This window comes from Stenella coeruleoalba (genome assembly GCF_951394435.1).
Source record: "Stenella coeruleoalba genome assembly, chromosome: 7".
Taxonomy (NCBI): domain Eukaryota; kingdom Metazoa; phylum Chordata; class Mammalia; order Artiodactyla; family Delphinidae; genus Stenella; species Stenella coeruleoalba.
Genome location: NC_137153.1, coordinates 53,145,702 through 53,165,451, shown reverse-complemented (window position 1 = coordinate 53,165,451; position 19,750 = coordinate 53,145,702). Strand labels below are relative to the sequence as shown.

The window sequence follows — 19,750 nt, the reverse complement described above, 5'->3', positions numbered from 1 at the left end:
TTGTTCCTGATCTTAGAGGAAATGCTTTCAGTTTTTCACCATTGAGAATGATGTTTGCTGTGGGTTTGTTGTATATGGTCTTTATTATGTTGAGGTAGGTTCCATCTATGCCCACTTTCTGGAGAGTTTTCTTCATAAATGGGTGTTGAATTTTGTCAAAAGATTTTTCTGTATCTATTGAGATGATCATATGGTTTTTATTCTTCAGTTTGCTGATGTGGTGTATCACACTGATTGATAAGCTATTGAATTTTAATTTAACTTTACAACTAAGTTTTCAGAGTGACTTTTAATTACTATATTTACTTATATAAACAGGAATGTAGCAAACTACATATTCAAATAAAATTTATAAACATTATACTACTACCAAGGTATAGATATACTTAAAAATCATTCAAAACTGCTCAAAATCATTGAAATTTTGAAATTATTTTCTTAATATTTATTTTTAGGTACTTAACTTTTAATTTTCCTTCATATCATACAATAATTATTTTCAGAAAATAATTTTTAATTTCACTACTGCTAGATATTCATCTAGATATTGTAAACATTTTTTTCTGTTAAGCACTTGCTGTAATTATGGATGTGTTGAACAACTTCAGTAGAATTAAATGATAAAATATAACCTTTTCTGTATTTAATATGCAAATACAATTTTCTATTTGTATTTAATTCCCATAGTGCAAATCATACTGAGACTCAAACATAAGCAACATCCACAAGACAGCCAATGGGAGCTCAGAAGTAAGTGAAGGCCACGTCTCACAATATTACTTTGAGATCAAGCAAATGATGGAGAGAAAGTCCTCCAATGAGCCATCAAGTCACCATAGTTTGGAGCACTGATCGTGTATGCAGTTTGTTTATCGTCCATGAACTCAGTGTCAACGCTTCTTATGTGTATGATACATAGGAAAACCCAAAGACAAAAATGAATACTAAGGAATAAGATTTTGTTGTATAGGGTTAAGCTTTGGAGTGCCACAGCATTGTAATAGCAAAATTTGTCATACGCCTAAAAACTAATGTTTGTACCCATGGAAGCAGTTAGCATCCCCAATGAGAATGCATGATTTAGCAGTCATCATCAATTTGAATCTTTCTCTCTATTTTTTTTTTTTTTTTTTGCGGTACGCGGGCCTCTCACCGCTGTGGCCTCTCCCGTCGCGGAGCACAGGCTCCGGACGCGCAGGCTCAGCGGCCATGGCTCACAGGCGCAGCCGCTCCGCGGCATGTGGGATCTTCCCGGACCGGGGCACGAACCCGCGTCCCCTGCATTGGCAGGCGGACTCTCAACCACTGCGTCACCAGGGAAGCCCTTTCTCTCTATTTTTGCTTTAAATTTCAAATTTCCCTAAGGATTTTCAGAGGTGCCAATCCAAGTCTATCCTTTTCAATCCAAAGGAAACCATCTTCATAATTAATTTAGAACTGAATAAATATTATGTCTTGGAAAGAATTAACTTTCAGCTCCAATCTTTAATACTTTTTATTTTGCAGTGGAAGTTATGTTGCTTCAGCCCTCTACATTCCCATCTTCAAACAATAGGTATGTGACCATCTTTGGCAAATCAGCTCTGCAGTAACTGGACTCTGTCTTATTCTCTGTGGTATCATGGGCACCAGGCGCAGTGTAATCACTCAACAAGTAGTTTTTACTAAAGCAATTTCTTAGATTTTCTCCTCCTACTGGAAGTCATTTGCAAATGACCAAGCTGTTTTGCTTCATCAGGGCCATATTTGCTGGGATTATAATCGAAATGGCTAATATTTCCACTCTTCCCTTACTGGTATCAGTCATGCCTACTGAGTTTATTGCTAAAACCACTAGGATTATGTTTCCTTTAAGGTGCATATGGTTCTGGGCATTCAAGTTGCAGCACAATTTTCAGCCTTTGCCTGGCACTATATTAAACTCATGAGGATGGCCTCATCTCTAACTTGCCCTCTACTAGGTTATAATAGAAAAGAACTAGCCTGTTGTCATATACAGAGCCACCTATCTGAACTCAGACTCTTCCTGAATCTCACAGCTCACAGTACCAGACACATATTACTCCTTAGTGGATCTTTATTGATGTGGCAATTACTACGTTTCTCCTGAGAATCTTTGGAGACTTTTCACAAAGAATGATGAATGATCTGTTGCATCCTGTATCTTCGTTCCATTCCATGGGAGAGTGGGCTCCTTTCAGTTTGATTTCCAAAATTTGGCCGGTAATAACTAAAGCATGACTTCAGGTCCCAAACCATGAGTTTGGATTCTGAGTCCTTGGTCTGCTCTTTTTTTCTGCTAACCTGCCCTTTCATCTTTATTTACTCAGCATGAATATATTCTTACTTCTAAATGACAGGCGTGTAGCCTTTAAAGACCTTTATGTTCTTAAGGTTTGGTACCCCACAAGATTCATTAAAGTCCTAATCCCCAAAGTGATGGTGTTAGGTGGTGGGCCCTTTGGGAGGTGATTAGGTCATGAGGATGGAGGCCTCAAAATTAGATTAGTGCCCTTTTAAAAGAGGTCTCAGATAAATCCCCCAGTCTCTGCCAAGGAGAAGTGGACAGTGTGTGACCTGGAAGCAGGCTTTCAGCAGAACTGGACCACGCTGACACCCAGATCTTGGATTTCCAGACTATGGAACTGTGAGTAGTTTCTGCTCTTTACAAACTACCCAGTCTATGCTATTTTGTTGAAGATGCCCAAATAGTAAGACATGTCCTGACCTATTGTATCCTCAGAATACCTTCCAGGCGTGTGTAAAATACCTAAAGGGAGAGACACCATCTTACCCAACCCCGTTTCCTACACAGCTAGTCCAGTCCCTATCATTTCAGGAGCTCAATCATATATTTGATAGATATATTTGATAGATATGACGTGAAAGGACAATAATCTACAGATACTTTAAAATTCTTTGTGGTTCTACAAGGGAAGTTACAATGGAATATTGTGTGAGGTATTTTTTAAAAGACTTTGCAGCACTATTTTCTTCAAGTTCATATTTTCAGTATTTAGCAGATAAGGATGAGAATCACGGGCCTGGACATGAATGGAAGACCCACTCTCCACTTTTATTTAGTTCAGTCATCCTCAAGTACTTTCAAGGAGCTACGTGGCCCTACTTTTCTTGTCTCTCTCAGGCAAAAAGGAAACAACTTGTGTCTACACTTGCAGATATTTTCCTTGTTAGTCTGTGCCTTTGGGAATGAACTTGAATGCTTCTTTCAAAGAGTCAATCACGCTGTGAACTCTAATGAGTGACATCCATGTCATCATACCTAAGTTGAAATTGTGGAGTCAGACCCCAAGTCAACTTTTTTTTATGATGTGGGTGGAAGCAAGAACATTGTTTTGGTTTCTTTTCTCTAGAATGTCATTAGTACAAATAGTATAAAAATGAAAAGTAGTCTTATTCATTGAACTTGTCTCCTCTTCCATTAGTCACCCAATAACTTCCCAACTTCTTTGCACTTAGATTCCCATGATAATAAATTCAGGCCAACTAATGTGGGCAGAGGTGATATTGCCCTATACTGTCTTGGCCCTTGAAAACATTCCATGTAATCCCCATACTTCTTCCTTTACCACTGAGTGGAATAGACTCACACACCACAAATCGGAAATCACACGTTGAATAGAGCAACGCCACACAATAGAGGGCACCCATGTCCCTACATCACTGTTTAGAGGAGGCCAGCTAGAAAATTCATCTGATTAGGAATGCCTGCATTTTTCTCTTAAGGATGGAAAGGTAAATTTCTATAATGACCCAATTACTGACATCTTTCTGTTTCTCTGTGACAGCAGCTATCATGAAATTAACTGACAAATGTGTTGAACAGCATACTATGCTAACAACCTTTCCATTTTAAAATAAACGTCATAGTTGGGAATCCAAATACCCTCCAAGAAGTTAAACAGATTTTAGAAAGCACATTGTAAAATTACTTGTATAAGAAAATAGATTGTGTTCTTCTTTGTAAATATATTTTTGTAAACTCGTGACACTTCAGGTATTTTTCAACATGTGCAGAAATATGAGTGGACGTACCTTTAGAGGACTAAACAGACAATAATCATTTGATTAGAAGTGTCACAAGTGTACCTTTCTTCTTTATTTGTTGACAGTAATTGGAGAATTATTACATGAGAGAAAGGAACACTTTAATTTCTCCTCTGATAGCCTCCCAGGCACAGGGGCTGTATTCCTTTTCCTTCAGATAGAGATGGATTCTTTGGAAATATTTCGGGACAACAATTCTCAAATATGGACAGTCCAGATTGTCATTTTCCACTGGCTTATGCAGTAGTTCCAAGGTGTGATCAAGGCTAGAGGGTACTTTATGGAGTAGGGTGTTGTTCCAAGCAGCTTGGCTTTCCTCCTTGTTGAAGAGGTTACCATCTGCTGGAGTGTCAGATGGTGGTAGCCGGTGCCTTGAGTCGTCAGGATTTCTGTGATATTCCCTCTTTTCCAAGGAAATTTGAAGTCGGTTCTGTCCTCTAGGCATGACTGAAACGGGATCTTCTTCATCTGTCTCAAAAGTATGAAGAGTTCCCTGTTCTGTAGGCTCTGGATCCAAGGCAAGTTCCAGCCAAGAGGGCGAGCAGGGATGGAGCAGAGTATCACTCCTGCCACTAGCAAATAGATCTGGGCCTTTGAGAATTTCAGTGATTCACCCTCTGGCCGCGAGGGGGCGCGCGGGCACCACTAAATAATTAGCCGGAAGGTTCCTTCCCTGGAACCCGGGACAGCGCGCTTCTCTAGGCGGCAGCGACAGGGCGCTGGATGTCTTTTGATGGGTTCGGCTAGGGAAACGCTGACTTATGAGAGTTTGCAGTTTCCCGGTTTGGGCAGCGCGAGAGAAAGTTGAGTTGCATCCTCACGGAGCAACTTTATACTGATTTAATAGTGAGAAAAAAACTTTTGTCTTCGCGATGCTGAGTTCTCAAGTGGGAGGCTTGTTGCGGCCGCGCCAGCGACAATTTTGTCTGGTTGGAAGCTGGAACCTTGCATTTTCGGGCCTTCCCCTGAGTTTTGTGCTTTATTTTCGCACAGAAACTTGAGCGAGGCCATTTTTGGGAAAGAAGCCGTTTTCTGAGGTGTTTGAAGCTGGGAAGCGAGTTGGGGCCGATTTTACAGCTTCGGGCTCGTTTCTGGCACTATGCTGCGACGGCTCAGAGAAAGGGGAACGCGGCGGCGATGGGACGCCCTGGAGGTGAGTCGGAGCACGGCCACCACCGGGGCCGAGGACGCGGGAGCTGAGCGCGCCTGTAGATGCTCTGGGACTTCATGGTGTCTTTCAAGGATACAGCGTTAACGTGGGGGAGGAAGTACTGTATAACTGAAAAGTAGGAACATTAAAAAACTCAGAGGGGGCTTCCCTGGTGGCGCAGGGGTTGAGAGTCCGCCTGCCCATGCAGGGGACACGGGTTCGTGCCCCAGTCCGGGAGGATCCCACATGCCACGGAGCCGCTAGACCCGTGAGCCATGGCCGCAGGGCCTGCGCGTCCGGAGCCTTTGCTCTGCAACAGGAGAGGCCACAGTAGTGAGAGGCCCGCGTACCGCAGAAAGAATTAAAAAAAACAAAAACTCACAGCATTTTATTTTTTATATTTTTAAATTAAACTTACATTGCTTGACTTAAATATTTTAGAATTTTTTTATATTTTCTGAAAATATTTAAATCTTGAAGGTAGGATATTAAAATATATGGGTATTAAAACAGCATTTTATTAAACTATTTAAAGGATAGTTTCTTTATACTAAAACAAGAATTTAATATAATTTTACTTTCCTAGCTTTAATGGAAGCAAACTCATTAATATTTTCAAGACTACTTCTTTACCTGTTTGAGAGAACTGCAGTGTTTGACAAGTTCTTGTGACTCTGTGAAGTCTTAAATAATTTTTATTTAACTCGAGTTTCTGAAACCCCTTTCTCAGAACTCCAGCTTGACTGTAGTGTAGAAAGAAGAGTTATTAGTGTCCTGGACAAGGAGCTGAGGACATTTACCAGGTCTGATCTTCTCATTTTCTCTGGTAAGAATTTTATAGTCTAAACAGAAATTACCCAAATTTCATTGGCAACGTGAAGCCTTCCTCTGTAAGACTGTCAGCGTCATCCAAATGCAGGGTCATTTCTGTCTTTATTTAAAATTTTGACATTTTCTTCAGCATGTATGTTGTGGCATTTCCATTTTTATATATTGCGTTAAAATATGATTTATCTTGATCACTTAGATTTGGTGCCTTCTTACATTCCATGCTTGAGGGAAGCCCTCCCTTTCTTTACCCAAATAGCCAGGAAATAGCTTTCGAAGTAACGTTGTGACCTTCCATAGCTAAAAATATAGGAATGGCCCATTTCTCGTCACCCTCTGCCCCATCTACATTTTATAACCCATTTCCTGGTCCCCATAACATTTAAAAACACCTTTGTCTTAAAATAATATCACCAGAGGTGGTCTGAGACTAACTGAGGATGAGGGAAGGGACCGTTTATCTCATTTATACTATTCACAGAGCAGCAATTTTTCCTCGATGCTGGTTCTCTGCAAATGTTTCAAGTGCTATAGGATTTCTCTCCTTAATGTACCAGACACTGCTCTAGGCCTGGAAACTTGGGCTTTGCTCCTTCGCAGTCCAGAAGGCAACCCCTCTCCTGCAGTTTGCATTTGGGGCCTCAACACGCAGACCCCTGACAGTGTTAAGGGAGCGGCAGTCAAAGCCTCTCTTGGCGGGGCTGATCATGGACTCTACAAGTTACTATATGTCACATTAATGCTAAAGGCAGCTATGTTCACTAAATTCAGATTCTCAGACTATAATCTGCAAACTTCATTTAATCTTTACATTTGCCTGTGTGACAACTACTTGAGTTGTCTCAGTTTTTTAGAAGAGGAAATCAAAATCTGATGTCATTTAAATTGAGGAGCCCCAGATTTTTGTCAGAGTGGAGCCTTCTGCTGCTCCCAGGCCCTCCTCTTCATCAGCTCTGAGCACTGGCCCTCAGCTGCACTGAGCACGTGGTGCTTCCCTCATCCTAATCCTGCCTCTAAAGTCTGTCTTCCCTGCTCCCTGGAGGGCGGTCACCATCCCTGCCTTACTTTCCTGCAATCCACATTGCCAAGCACATTGTCACATATATATGTGCTGAGCACACTTTTGGTGACAGAAGGAAGAGAATGGTATGAATTAGCCCTTGGTGTTAACATTTATGCCACTCTTATCCGTAGACTATGTCTGGAAACATGAGCTATGACTCCTATAAAGTCATGTGGAAGAATTCAAATCTAATGTCTTAGCCCCTTAAAGGGGACATGGAGAGAGGCGAGGCTAGTTGTATTTTGGTGCATTACAAAGCATGAACATACAGTAAAATGTCAAATGTCTAAGTACTCTTATTAGAATTTAAAAAGACACAGATTGAGACTCAGATTTTATTTCAACCTTGGGTCTCATTTGGATGAGTACATCCTATTGGATTTATACTCTGTCCTTTTCCATGAATGTTTAATTTCCAGCGTAATAAATAAAAGAAACGTTGAAGATGCGACATTATCTGTTGCCGAGAAATTGGGAAAACTAGGAAAAAAAATTGGCATAAGTACAGAATTGACAACCTTGTACTATTTAAGAATCTCATTTGCAGGCAGGTACTCAGAGCAGCTGGATACAGGCTCCCACAGCCAGACACCTGCATCACCAGGCTCACCAGGGCCTGCCACCCTCCTCACTGAGGTCACCCAGGTTGATGTTCTCCAGCCCTGTCTGCACCCTTAGCTGTCACCTGGCCCCGAACCACGGACTGCCAAAGCAGGAGATCCTTACAAGTTCTGCACCTAATGGAAGAATCTTTCCATTGTTTTCCTGCCTGAAGGACAAGAAGGGTTTCAGGTTCCTCCAGGAGCAGCCAGTTGCAAATAGCTCAGGCCACCTCTTTCTCCATGCGGTAATCTAGCAGATCTTCAACTTTTTCAGCAAAGAGGGATGATAATCCTCATTGGACTGATCAGCAGCTAGAATTGTTGGAGACCTGTTTGGTGCAGAAAATGGAGATGGAAAGACTTTCTGAGCAATGAGGACTCCAGCCAGACTTTGAAGAACTCCTTCCAAAGTACCAGGCTCAGGGAATTCCCTGGTGCTCCAGTGGTTTGGATTCGGCGCCTTCACTGCTGTGACTCGGATTCAGTCCCTGATCCCACAAACCGCTGGACGTGGCCAAAAACAACGAAAAGGAGGAAAAAAAAAAACCCAAAATAAACACAAAGTACCAGGGTCGATATGAGAAGGAAAGTACACAACTGCTGTGCCTGGGTCATTGTCATACTGGAAGTTAAGACATGAAAATCAGTAAATGCTTTCTTTGTCTTAATAAGCTCATCAGAAAACTCAGGAAGTTGAAAAGGAGACTTAAGCTTCCACAGTATGTCTCATCTACAGTCCTCCCTCAGTACCCGAGGGGGAGAGGTTCCAGGACCTCCACGGATACCGTGGATCTTCAAGTTCCTTATATAAGCTGGTATAGTATTTGCATATAACCTACATACATCTCCCATATACTTTAAATCACCTCTAGATTACTTATAATACCTAATACAATGTAAATGCTATAAATAGTTGCTGGCGCGTGGCAAATTCAAGCTTTGTTTTTTGGAACTTTCTGGAATTTTTTTCTCAAATATTTTCAACCTGTAGTGGTTGAACCCATGTATTTGGAGGGCTGACTGCACTTATTAGTGGCCTCAATCTTGTAAATATTTACTCAGTTCAAAGACTTTTTTGTCTGCTTCCGTTAAAAAATATATTGAGTCATTTTGGCAGATTTTTATCAAAAATAAGAAACTAGTTTTGAATAGAAAGAAATTTCATTTTAATTTATAATAGTTAGTATTTATCATCTTAGGATAATTGCTATATTTGCAAATTTTACTATTTATGTTATAATATAACAAGCTTTGCCTTTTGTTTTATTTTGCTTTGTAGGGGTAGTTTAATCTATATTTTAAGTGCTGAGTCTTAACTTTCTTTTTTGGCCGCGCACAGCACATGGGATCTTAGTTCCCTGAGCAGGGATCACAGCCATGCCTGCTGCAGTGGAACCACAATCTTAACTGCTGGACCGCCAGGGAAGTCCGCTGAATCTTACTTTTGCTTTTATTTTCTTATTTTTTTATTGGAGTATAATTGCTTTAAAATGTTGTGTTAGTTTCTGCTGTACAATGAAGTGAATCAGGTATATGTCTACAAATATCCCCTCCCTCTTGGACCTCCCTCCCACCCATCCCCCATCCCACCTAGGTCATCACAGAGCACCGAGCTGAGCTCCCTGTGCCAAACAGCAGGTTCCCCCTAGCTATCTGTTTTACACATGGTAGTGTATATACATCAATCCTAATCCCCCAGTTTATCCCACCCTTCCCTTCCCCCTCCACCATGTCCACACATCTGTTCTCTATGTCTGCGTCTCTACTCCTGCCCTGCAAATAGGTTCACCTGTACCATTTTTCTAGCTTCCACATATATGCGTTAATATACGATATTTGTTTATCTCTTTCCGGCTTACTTCACTCTTTTGCTTTTAAAGAGGTACACAGCGCTCTTAAACCTTCAGTCACCCTTAAAATCCAAAAGGCACATAAATAGTTTCATTAATTCTGTTTATGTTTTTGCCGATATCCCAGTAGGAACTGAAAGGAAATGCCATGTTTTGATGCCATTTCTTTCCTGGAAACTTGAACTTGCCACCATGGGAAACCACTGCTTCAGCCAGCAAACATGGAATCACCACACAGAGCCTGTATCTTCTCATTTTTCACTCTGGATCAAAATGTCACACAGGTGCTTCAGATTGGCAAAGTCTTATTCAAGTGCCTGCATTCTATCTGCAAAGGAGGCTAGAAATTTGCATTGGGTCTCCTACATTGGTAAATTAGTGTTCTATTGATGCATAATTAATAACCTAAAAATTTAGTGGCGTTAACTACTAGTCTGTAACCTAACAGTTTTTATGAATCAAGAATTTGAGAGCGCTTTCAGTGGGCTCAGGGTCTCTCATGAGGTGGCGGTCAGGATGTCAGCTGGCCTGCAGTCACCTGAAGGCTTGACTTGGGTTGGAGGATCTGCTTCTAACATGGGTCATTCACATGACCACTGCCAGGAAGCCTCAGTTCCTCATCACAGTCACCTGAGCCCCTCCACTAAGCCCTGTGATGTGTCCTCACAACAGCTGGCTTCTAACAAAGTGAGTGATGAAAACCAGAAGTGGAGAAGGCAGTAAATTGTTTTATGACAGAGTCTTATAAGTTACACACCATCACTTCAACCTGTGTTGTGTATTGATTAGAGGGAAGTTGCTACATCAAGCACATAGTGAAGGGAAGGGACAGGAAAGAGTATGAGACAGTCTGTGAATATATTTTAAAACAACTGCAATGAAAGAAATAGGATTCATAAGGTAGGCATATCCCTTCATGTAGAAAGGCTGTTGTACAGATGATGGGTGGCCATGAGTATGATGTCAGAAGAAGAATCTGTGATGATTTATTGGCTATGGGCTTTGAGGAAGTTGAGAACTCAATGATAATGTCCATGTCTCTATCTTGGGCTGCAGAATGATTGGGGCCCATTCGCACAAGGAACATAGAAGGGCGAGAAAGTTTGAAAAATATGTATTCAAATTTGAACACGTGAAGTGGAGATATTCTACATTTTCTAGCATGTAGAAATATGGATCTAATGTTTGGAGATCAGATTCTAGGGAAAGACATGCATATGAAGGTCACAGTTCTACATTTGGAAGTATTTGGGAGGTTGAGAGTGTATGTGCAGAGAGGATGAAGTGCGGGACTAGCACGGAATTTTGAGGAACACCAATTCCCTAAGATGAGAGGGAGCAGTCAACAAAGGAAGGAGAGGAGGAGGGGCAGAAAAGCAGAGGATGGTGGTGACACGGAGACCAGATGAGCGTCAGACCTTAAGATGGAGGGCGTGGTAACAAGTGTCCGATGCTTCTGAGATGTCAGCTGAGGCTGCCTGACAGCGATCTCTGATCTCAGTAACATGTATTGATAGTTTATTATAAACTTTGGCTGAGCAGTTTTAAGAGAACAGGGAGGTTGAAGCCAAATTATGGCAATTGGAGGAATGAGGTGCATGTGAAGAAATAGGGACAGATAATCCAGAGAACATTGAAGAAGATTGGGTGTGAACAGAATGACAGAAGCAAAATAATACTAACAAGTGGTCATAGGGCTGAGGAATAGTCATGTTTAGGATAAAATGAAAATTAAGCACATTTAACGTTGATCAGAACTAGCCAATAAAAAGAAAGATGTTGATACAGGAGAGAGAGGATGTAACTGATAAAGCATAAACATCTTATTAAAGTCCCCTCTGCTTTTCTATCAAAGGAATCGTTCTGAAGAACTAAGCCTTCTGGAATTGTCCCTCTGGTGTCACAGAGGTTTTGCACCCTGAGGCAGTGCGCCAGGCTGAGGCTTGGAATGGGTAAGAAGGACTTTATTTTACAAAGTGATGTAAAGTCTAAATGTGAGAATGGCGTTGGGCCAAATTTCCATCTCTCTTCTCTGGCTGATCAGTTTCATCAAGGATGTTTATCGATGCTGAGGATGTAAAAAATGTGTTCTTAAAATCTATGTGCTTGCATGCCCCTGGATAATAATCATGTACCCTCAGGGATACCAGTATCTAGGTTTGAACACTGATATATATATATGTATATATTTTAATATTTGTTTATTTATTTTGGCTGCGCTGGGTCTTAGTTGTGGCACAGGATCTTTGCTGCGACATGCGAGATCCTTTAGTTGCGGCATGTGGACTTCTTAGTTGTGGCATGCATGCAGGATCTAGCTCCCCGACCAGGGATCAAACCCAGGCCCCCTGCATTGGGAGTGCAGAGTCTTACCCACTGGACCACCAGGGAAGTCCCTGAACACTGATATATTAATGGATACCAGTATTCAGTGGCTTCACTGGTCTTTACTTACTCACCTGGAATCTCTTTTCTTTGGAGCACAAACAAATAGAATCAAATTTGTGGTTTTGGAAGAAATTGAGACCTTGTTTCCCTTCTAGAGGTCAGTCCAAAATAGTTTTTTTAAACACTTTTATTTTTTTTCATTTATTTTGGCTGCGCAGGGTCTTAGTTGTGGCATGTGGGATCTTCGTCGTGGCATGTGGGATCTTCGTCACGGCATGCGGGATCTTTTAGTTGCTGCATGCAGATTTCTTAGTTGCGGCATGGTATGCGGGATCTAGTTCCCTGACCAGGGATCGAACCCAGGCCCCCTGCATTGGGGGTGTAGAGTCTTACACACTGGACCACCAGGGAAGTCCCACTTATTCTTTTATTTTTTTTAAATTTGAAGGCCATTGAACCAATGGTACCCTAAGCATGGACTGGTCTAAGTATTTGCATCAACAATTCCTTTAATCAATAACTAGTGTTAATGAGGTCAGTGAAAATAACCACTTGCTGAACTTCGTGACCAGTGAAAGTCTGTGAAGTTCTGTATCTCAAGAGCCAAAATACTTTCCCTTAATCGCTGAGTTTTCCTGTCAAGTTGTTAATGAAGAAAAAGACCCCACTTGATTCGAAGGTCTAAGTTATATATTATTTATTTTCCTGTTATCTTTGAAAAGGTCAGAAGGAAGATATTTCTTTTAAATGTAATCTACTCGGACTTCCCTGGTGGCGCAGTAGCTAAGAGTGATACTCAGAGTGATAGCACTTCTCGTATGAAAGCTGGGTCAGCAAGGCAGAAGCAGCATTACCTTTTATGACCAAGCCTCAGAAATCACAGTATCATTTTGATGTATTGTAGATGTCACAAACCCATTCAGATTCAAGGAGAGAGGAATTAGACAATATATCTCTTACTGGAGGATTTTCAACATTCCAGAAAAATATGTGAAATGAGGGAAATGTTGCTGCCATCTTTTAAAAATACAATCTGCTACAGTCCATAAAACGTCACATTCTTTCACATGTAAAATACATTCATCACTTCTCAAAACCTTCCAAAGTCTCGTCTTATTATGGCAAAAATCCAGGTCCAGAGTTTCACCATCTCCGTCAGATCAAGGTGTGGATGGAGTTCCTCAGGCACAGTTCCTCTAGCACTGCTCCTTGAGTGCCATTCTTCTCAATGTGAAGCCCTGTAATCTAAATAGAGAGGTTATTTGTTCCTTTACTCCCAACATGAAATGGTGAGGCAGGCATAAGATACTATAAGAGTCCCATTCAGAATGGGGTAAAGCAGAAAGCACATAGCAGTCACGGGCTCCCTATTAGGGCAGGTGGTGTCAATGTTCAGATTAGGGCTCAGTTCTAAGTCTCTGGGAGTTCTTCTCCAAGGTTGATTTTTATCCTTTCTGGCTTCTTGGCTCTGCCTTTTAAGTTATCCTTCCTTTCCCACAAAAAGTGCCTATGTTTTACATCATGTAGACTTGTCATCCTGCTTCCTTTTTGGACAAGTTTGGGGATCTGAAGCCCTCTTTATTGTGTATGCTATTACTTTCAGTCTAAAGTGATATAATTACTGTAACCATTTACTGGGTTTGCTGTATATCCGTTTATAATGAATGCCATTGGATAAGAGGCACACCCACAAATCTCTTCAGATATATACCCTTTTTCACCTTGGGCTACCCATGAGTCTCCAGTGAGGCAGCAATTGGTGTTTTAGAGCCCTGTCACTTAATGGAGAGAATCTGTGAGGCATTCCCTAGGATCCTCAGAAGGCCCTTTGTTTGTTTGAAAGACTCTCTGAGACACCACCTAGATCTTTCTGAAGTCTTAAAGGATTTTACACTCATACTCAATCTGATCTGATAAATAGGGCTTGTTTGTTTATTGTTGTAGCCCTCCACTCACAATACAAACTAACATAATGTCCCCAGTACTATAGCTTTGAAACAAATGACTCCAAAGTCTATCACCCAAAATAATCAATGTCTCATCTCACAGATTCTGTGAGCCAGGGATTCCCACAGGGCACGGAAGGAAGGGCTGGTCTGTGTTTCACCATCTCTAGGGCGTCAGGAGCACACTCCACTGGGTGGCTGGGATTGACCTGGCATGTGGTAGGCACTTTCACTTGCCTGTCTGATGCGAATAAGTCTCAGCTGGGACCTCAGCTGGTACTGGGTACAGAAGCACCTCACGATGACTCTCCTTGTGGTCTGCTTTTTCTGTGAGTGTGGTAGACTCAGTGTAGTTGAACTTTTTAAAAGGCGCCTTGGGCTCAGAAGTGAGTGGCCCAGTAAGCAAGCTATTATGACCTAATCCATTGGTTCTCGGTGAGGGCAGTTTTGTCCCCGAGGGCACGTTTGGCAATGTCTGGAGACGTTTTCAGTTGTTACAACTGGTGATGAGGGCTGATACTGGCATCTAATGGATAGAGGCCAGGGATGCTGCTGAACACCCTACAGTACCCACAGCACAGCAACCACAACAAAGAATTATCTGGCCTCTAATGTGTGCACTGCTAGGCTTGATAAACCCTAACCTACCTTTGGAAGTCATAGAATATTATTTCCAACAAGTTTTTTTGTAAAAAATTGACACTCTGTATGGTTAGTCAATTCAAGATGGCTGTTCGCTTGCTCTTGTGCATCCCGTGCTAGACCAGTCCCTGCTTCACTCACACCCCGCTCACACCAACATGCTTGCCCCCTGCCCCACCATGTGACTGTTCTAAAGCTTAGGCCAAAACAGCTCGACCTGCTAGTTCATAAAAGGGAAATATCTGTGGTGGTGATGGTCATTAACCTGAGGGCTTGTGAGAGACCTGCCCCAGCTGCTGGTGGCCTTGGTAACTGATGAGCGAACCAGAGGTCAGTTCTCCCTAGAAATGGTAGTCTCCTGTGCCCGGGAGGCGTGGCAAACATGGCTGCCGGCCGATTGCTTTTCACGGCTGGGTGTTCTTTGAGGACCTTTTCATACAGACACGTAAGACCTCTGTCCAGTAGACCACTGATGTCTCTGCCACCGTCTCTGGGCTCTTTCTTGGGCCTGGAGATTGGGCAGCTATAAGGCTTGCAGGCCTGCAGGGTGCAGCTCAACAGTTGGCGAGCCAGCCAAGAAGCCCAGAGGCCGAGGATACTCCGGTGAGTGCTGAGATGTCGGGAAATAATGATGGATAACGGGGTAGGGTGGGGGGATAATCCCAAGGTGGCCATCCACTGGCAAGTGGGACCTGTGGCAACTGTCTACCATGAGGCATGTCTTTCTCGACCCTTATACTGATGATATCCTGTTAACCTCAGAGGCTCTTTGCAGTTTAAAAGTAGCAGCCCTGTGCTTGTTGGCGATCTGACTTCCCGGGACTGGCTGGTGAAGGCAAAACGCGAGGACCTGGGTTTCCTATCAGATACTTTTGGAGTTATCTGTTTGGGTAATGGAGCGTACCCCCAACCCCAAACCCCTAAACAGTTAAAAGCCCCAGGCTTTAGGGATATTAACTGAGGACAGGCTTGTGAATTGGGTGTGGCCACTTCCCCGGCAGGGTGTGGTTTGGGCCTTTGGCGATGGCAAAGTACTAATACCCTGGCGCTCCTGGGCCCAGCTGTGGAAGGGGACAGAGCCATGATGCAGTGCGTTGGAACAACAGTTCTATGCAGTCTGCAGTGTTTTACAACAGATGGAAGCTGTTACAGAAGGCTTCCGTGATGCGTAGAGCAACGCAAAGGACCACTCTTCAGGACCTAGAACAGCTGTGGGAGAGAAACAGGACTCCCATTGTTACCGGGCCCTTTCCAGATTCTTGGGCGGCAGTACCACAGAAATGATACCACTTCCACAAGACTCTTAGGCAAGCAAAGATTTTTATTAAAAGAGACAGCTTGTGCACAAGGGAGAAGGCTGGGGTGGGGGGCGGAGGAAAAAAAGCAGCTTCCTGAGAGGAAGAGGCGAGTTGCTTTTATAACAAAGGGGAGGGTTTGTCTCATAATCCCTGACAATTTCCAGAGATCCTCACACTTCTTCGTTCAGCAGCAGGAGGCTCCATGGTGGCTCTCAGGTTAGGGAACTCTCCTGGGAGGGGAAAGGAGTGCGTGAGGAGCTTCTGCAAGAGAGCCCCGGAACAGGTAAGGTTGAAATCTGCAGTTGAGCTTCTTCCCTTGTGGCAACTAGGTATACTCGTTAATGTAACAGAGATCATCTTTTATTCCTGGGAGGATGTTGTCCCCCTCTCTGATCCCACCCCCAGGACTCAGGACCCCTTGGCCTTTGTTCTCTAGCTTGCAAGACCTGTTTTGCCCAAGACCGTTGTCTGGCCTTTTTTTCAAAATGGCTGTACTCTTTCTTGTCTTCCTTTCTCACCATAGACATCGATATCAACCAAGGAATCCCACTTTCTTGGCTATGCAGTTCAGGAATGGCCTGGTAAAGATAAGTGCTGGTATTTCCACCTACCTTCCAACCCTGCTGATGCCTTGCTAATTGAAAGGCTCCATTATTTGGCGCCGGCTGTGGGGACTGAGGGTGGACAGGCCGTATGGTACTGCAGGCCAGGACAGAAACCACAGGTAGGGGTGGTGTTATCTCAGAATGCTGTTAAGGCTTGTATTTTGCTTACTGGTCACGACCTCCCTGTATTGTATTGCTAGACTTCCTCGCTAGCCTGAGGGCAGGGAATCAACTTGTGGACTGGGCCACCATGGTGGCCAGGCTGCAAAATGAGTCTGATGGCTGGGTGTGCAGCGAGATGCCATGGGAAATCCACCTGGCTCATGCCGCCATACGGGGGGCAACTGAAGACTCTTGCCTTCTTCCTGCCCTGTGTGCCGAGGGCCTAGCTTACTCTTGACACTTCTTAGCAGCTGTTGTGTGTATTGCATTTGTGGTATCTGGTTGCGGTGCGCCGCTATGTACCTGACCCTGGGGGTGTCTCGGAAGAGGGGCGGACGGAGATTATAAGGGTCGTGTAGGGTGTGTAGGGGTGGGGTGTGTGGTCAGGACACTCAGGACGGCTGTTCTCTTGCTCTTCGTGCATCCCCCGCTAGACCAGCCCCCACTTCCCTCACACCCCACGCCCACCAGCGTGCTCGCCCCGGGCCCGCCTAGTGATTGTTCTAATGCTTAGGCCAAAACGGCTCCACCTGCTAGCTCATAAAAGGGAAATATCAGTATCTGCTCTGATGTTGGTCATTAACCTGAGGGGTTGTGATGGAAGAGCCCCTGCTACTTTTTTCCTTGGTAACTGGTGAGCCAATCTGATGAAAATTGCCTGTATAATAGTAGCTTCCCTGAAATAGGTAAGATTGCTGCCACGTCTTGCTTGCTGTCCACGGGGTGTCGCTGCAGGACCTTTTTCTTAAGATTCCCTGTCCAGTAAGACATTAATGTTTCCGCTGTCTGTGGGCTCTTTCTTAGGTCTTCAGGCTGGGCAGCCACGGGGCTTGGAGGCCTTCGGGGTGCAGCCCAATACAAGCCTTTCCATATTTAAAGAGGGATGAAGTAGACCAACCTCAAGTTGGTGAGAAATGGCATAGTTTTCAAGGCACACCTGGGGTGGGAGTCAGCATTGTTGCTGTCCTTGGAAGATAAAATCTGTCAGCGTCTTGCTCTATTTCTCTTGCTGTGCGGTTTTAAGTTGTGCGTTCTGCTCTTAGAGCGAAGACTATGAAATGTGTTTTTATCTTCCAGGAAGTCTTCAGAATCAGTGCTTTTGATAATCTTATTTCAAGGGACTTGGGTACAAGATGTTTTCACATTGCTGAGGTTTTTTTTATTTACTTTTTTTATGCTTTGATGCCAGTATTTCTTTTTTTTAACATCTTTATTGGAGTATAATTGCTTTACAATGTTGTGTTAGTTTCTGCTGTATAACAAAATGAATCAGCTACACATATACATATATCCCCATATCTCCTCCCTCATATCTCCTCCCTCTTGAGTCTCCCTCCCACCCTCCGTATCCCACCCCTCTAGGTGGTCACAACAATGCTGAGTTTTTAATGTACAATACGTATACACTATAGCTATGAGAATATTATGGACAGACCTAAATCTCTGGACCTTTTTTCTTGTCACATTAGTTGAAGGAAACAGAGCTTTTCTCAAATCTTGCAGATATTTTTTGAACAGTTAAAAACATTACTTATATGCATAAAGTAAAAGGGAGCATGTTCCACCCTCACCCCCCCAAAAAATTAGTAGCCTCCAAAAAAATTAACACCAAATTCTCTTCTCTCTGACCACTAAGAGCACAGTTGGAAGACTGTGCTAGTTCTCTCTGGATGCTCTCACGTGACTTCCTTTCCTGGAGTTGTAATGAAGCCCAGCTAGACGCCCCAGGATCAGCTCTATAGTTAACCCAAGTCAGGTGTCCTAACTTGCAGCAAGTGAGAGTACTCACCATGAAGAACCATGATGAGGCTCAGTAGGAAGGAGGGGTAAGGGGATTTGTACATGGTTTGAGCTTGGGTTACCTGATTCTAAGGAACTCAGGGAAGAGGGTATCAGCTCAGGATTAAAATGTATGAGTTCATGTGAACTTGTGTTTTTTCTAGAGGTTCTAGGAACACAGTGGAGCTTGGGGAGTCCTTGCTGCCTTTTTTTTTTTTTTTTTTTTTTGGTCTGTGTTGGGTCTTTGTTTCTGTGCAAGGGCTTTCTCTAGTTACGGCAAGCGGGGGTGACTCTTCGGTGCAGTGTGTGGGCTCATTGCAGTGGCTTTGTCACTGCAGAGCACGGGCTCTAGCACACGGGCTTCAGTAGTTGTGGCATGTGGGCTCAGTAGTTGTGGCACATGGGCTTAGTTGCTCCACGGCACGTGGGATCTTCCCGGACCACGGCTCGAACCCATGTCCCCTGCATTGGTAGACGGATTCTTAACCAATGCACCACCAGGGAAATCCTGTTTGGGTCATCTTTGATTTCTTTCATCAGCGTCTTATAGTTTTCTGAGTACAAATCTTCTGCCTCCTTAGGTAGGTTTATTCCTGGCTGTTTTATTGTTTTTGATCTGACGGTAAATGGGATTGTTTTCTTGATTTCTCTTATCTTTCATTGTTAGTGTATAGGAATGCAAGAGATTTCTGTGTATTAAGTTTGTATCCTGCAACTTTACCAAATTCATTGATGAGCTCTAGTAGTTTTCTAGTAGCATCTTTAGGATTTTCTCTGTATAGTATCATGTCATCTGCATACAGTGACAGTTTTACTTCTTTTCCAATTTGGATTCCTTTTATTTCTTATTCTTCTCTGATTGCTGTGGCTAGGACTTCCAGTGGCTAGGACTTCCAAGGTTATGTTGAATAATAGTGGTGAGAGTGGACCTCCTTGTCTTGTTCCTGATCTTAGAGGAAATGCTTTCAGTTTTTCACCATTGAGAGTGATATTTGCTGTGGGTTTGTTGTATATAGTCTTTATTATGTTGAGGTAGGTTCCATCTATGCCCACTTTGTGGAGAGTTTTCTTCATAAATGGGTGTTGAATTTTGTCAAAAGATTTTTCTGTATCTATTGAGATGATCATATACTTTTTATTCTTCAACTTGTTGATGTGGTGTATCACACTGATTGATAAGCTATTGAATTTTAATTTAACTTTACAACTAAGTTTTCAGAGTGACTTTTAATGACTATATTTACTTATATAAACAGGAATGTAGCAAACTACATATTCAAATAAAATTTATAAACTTTATAGTACTACCAAGGTATAGATATACTTAAAAATCATTCAAAACTGCTCAAAATCATTGAAATTTTGAAAT

The 19,750-nt window shown here is 42.9% G+C and overlaps 1 protein-coding gene and 1 pseudogene across 3 annotated transcripts in view; one reads left to right on the top strand and one right to left on the bottom strand.

Annotated features, from left to right (window-relative positions):
• LOC307188701 (uncharacterized protein) overlaps positions 1-19,750 on the top strand; it is an 85,101-nt gene that overhangs the window by 13,983 nt on the left and 51,368 nt on the right. The window contains exons 5-11 of one of the 2 annotated variants that reach the window (XM_079926182.1): positions 688-750; positions 1,507-2,647; positions 4,510-4,586; positions 5,062-5,221; positions 7,657-8,526; positions 9,692-9,931; positions 11,417-11,513. Coding sequence is in view for 1 of the 2 variants with exons in the window: in XM_079926183.1 (XP_079782309.1) it covers positions 1,507-1,555; positions 5,062-5,069 (57 nt within the window). In the remaining variant the exon portion in view is untranslated. The remainder of the gene's footprint in view (positions 1-687; positions 751-1,506; positions 2,648-4,509; positions 4,587-5,061; positions 5,222-7,656; positions 8,527-9,691; positions 9,932-11,416; positions 11,514-19,750) is intronic. The other variant, XM_079926183.1, reaches the window with a different exon arrangement.
• On the bottom strand, positions 2,972-5,019 carry LOC307189553 (interferon alpha-8-like; annotated as a pseudogene). Its single transcript has 2 exons — positions 4,987-5,019; positions 2,972-4,713 (listed from the first exon to the last, which is right to left on the bottom strand). The product of its transcript is annotated as an interferon alpha-8-like (transcript).